Source organism: Camelina sativa, chromosome 14 (genome assembly GCF_000633955.1).
Source record: "Camelina sativa cultivar DH55 chromosome 14, Cs, whole genome shotgun sequence".
Taxonomy (NCBI): domain Eukaryota; kingdom Viridiplantae; phylum Streptophyta; class Magnoliopsida; order Brassicales; family Brassicaceae; genus Camelina; species Camelina sativa.
The window spans coordinates 4,509,268-4,511,583 of record NC_025698.1 but is presented as its reverse complement, the minus strand read 5'-3'; the positions used below and the strand labels follow the sequence as shown (position 1 = coordinate 4,511,583).

The window sequence follows — 2,316 nt, the reverse complement described above, 5'->3', positions numbered from 1 at the left end:
TCATCTTAAAGGGATTCAACGAAATCACCTTATGGATGCGGGCATAAAACCGTGGCATTCCGTCGTCATCATCATAGGCAGCCCAAATCTGGTCGTCTTTGAAAGAATTTTCAGATCGGTCAAGATCAAAGTTGTGAAAGTCTGAATCCGGAACAATGATTGTCTTCACTTCATCATCCTTCTCTTCATCTGAAGCATGGGGAATTTCCTCGACTGGCCTCTCAACCTCATTTGCCTTGCCACTCATCTTGCTCGTTGCCTTCATACTTTTCTTCTCCCCATCAGTTTCCCTCACCTTTGCTTTCATTTCAGAGATCATCTTCGGAAGTCTCTTAAAAATTTCTGTCTGGCCTCTTTCCATAAGAGCTTTGGTTATATCACAAGGTAACAACATTCCTTGTACATGAGTATGTCGAGAGCCTACGGTGTTGGGCGTTTCAGTATTTCCATTGCCAACATTCCTTGCACCTGTTTGATTACCTGCCAATTGACCTCGCATGTGGGAATCGTCTGTCTTCGGCTTCTTGAAATTCCTCAGATCAGAGTTCGTGAATCCTCTAGCAGCATCCCTTTCTCGCGACTCCCCAAGCTCTCTCTTCAGTTGTGATTGCTGAACTACATTTGCAGCTTGATTTGTAGCATTTCGGCTGTTAGAACCAGCCATTCTTGTTAAAGAATCCCACTGAAAATTATGGTTAACAGATGCTGCAGGCTCTCTCCTAGAAGAAGGAGGACCATATGATTTTTTGTTTGACGCTTGATTTTTGGAACTCCTGTGCTGTTGGTTAGATGAGAGGTTGACTGGCGGCTTCGGAACAAATGAAGGCGGAGTTATCTCTTGTGCAACAAAACCATGATTACAGTTGGGACAAAGCAAGGTCTGGTTAAGATAAACCCTTAGATACTCATATTGTGTGTTGCAGTTGCCGCACTTTGTCCAAAAGGTACTACTCTGCTTCGGCATCGAAGGAACAAAAGCAGGCGGCGAACCCACACGGGATCTATCCATACGGGCAGCGGGCTTAGATCTGGCCCTGGCATTCGGAACAACATGCTCCCTTACATTATGAATCCCGTTAGAAGTTGGCTGGAATGGTGGAATCACGCTCTGTGTTGTTGAGAATCGTTGAGCTTCTTTGCCCCTCCTTATGTTATATTCTAATCTCTTCTCCGGGTTAGAGAGTTGATTCCAAGCTTGTGAAAGCAGCTCAAACGCACCTTCAGCGCCGTTGCACTTGTTTTTATCCGGATGGAGCATAAGAACTAATTTCCGGTATTGTTTTTTGACTGCATCATCATTAGCAAAGGGATCTACACCAAGGATACCATACCAATCAGCTTCTCCGTAGATATTTTTCTCTCCAGAGATATAAACATCGATAGCCGCCAATAAATGTTTCAGACCATCCAGCTCTGGAAACAAGTTCTGAGCCTTGTTAGCGAACTTTTTAGCCCCATTGTAGTCCTTTTCTGTAATCTTCCTCTCAGCAATATCCATTGCCCTTTTCGCTTCGTCCTTGTTGCATTCCATGTCCTCGAGAGTTACTCCGTCCCAAACTACAATCCGCTGGAAACTTTTTTAGAATAGAGGATCTTCAACACACTCCTCAGAATGTTTCGCACCTGTCTCAATGGAAAATGAAAAGAGAGCAAAGAAAGTGATTAGATTCAGAGGAAATGTATACAGAAGCATATCACGGATTCATTAAAAATCTGAGGATTTGAAAGGAGTAGAGTGAAAATGATAGATTTGTTTTAAAACAGAGTCACAAGTCTCATAAAAGAAAGATCTTGAGAATCTATTATCTATCAACCTAATGCAATCAAACATCTTAACAACAGTTTAGATCCAGATTTAAATGAAGAGCCCTCAAAATCTATAACAACATTGAAACAATGATGAAGAACCAAAAACTCAAAAAAAAAAAAATTCAATTATGATCACAGATTCCTCAAACTCTAATAAGAGAAAACCTAACCTGAACCACAATTCACCAACGCACAATCAGAATCCACAAAAATTTCCAAGTACCATTTGCATCTCCTAACAACTCGCGAACAACAAAAGAAAAACCCTAAAAGCATAGATTACTTCCTCAAGCAAAGTCGATCAAAAAAAAAAAAAAAAGTTTCACAAAATCCAATTCGGTTCAAAGAAATTGAAACATACAGACGTCAAAATCCACAAAACCAGAAAGAGAAAGAGAGCGAGAGAGAGAGAGAGAGAGAGAGAGATTGAAAATGAAAATCACCGCAAGTGAAGCTTGAGATGGAACTCGGAGAGCTCCAACGGCCGCAGCAGCGCCTGAGCGGGGC

The 2,316-nt window shown here is 41.8% G+C and overlaps 1 protein-coding gene across 5 annotated transcripts in view; it reads right to left on the bottom strand.

Annotated features, from left to right (window-relative positions):
- LOC104739639 overlaps positions 1 to 2,316 on the bottom strand; it is a 5,362-nt gene that overhangs the window by 1,875 nt on the left and 1,171 nt on the right. The window contains exons 1-2 of one of the 5 annotated variants that reach the window (XM_019235224.1): positions 2,253 to 2,310; positions 421 to 1,623 (exon numbers count right to left, since the gene is read on the bottom strand). In XM_019235224.1, the coding sequence (XP_019090769.1) occupies positions 421 to 1,531 (1,111 nt within the window). In that variant the 5' untranslated portion in view covers positions 1,532 to 1,623; positions 2,253 to 2,310. Of the gene's footprint in view, positions 1 to 4; positions 1,624 to 1,979; positions 2,216 to 2,252; positions 2,311 to 2,316 lie in introns of those variants that run through there. The other 4 variants (XM_010460070.1, XM_019235226.1, XM_019235225.1 and 1 more) reach the window with 4 other exon arrangements.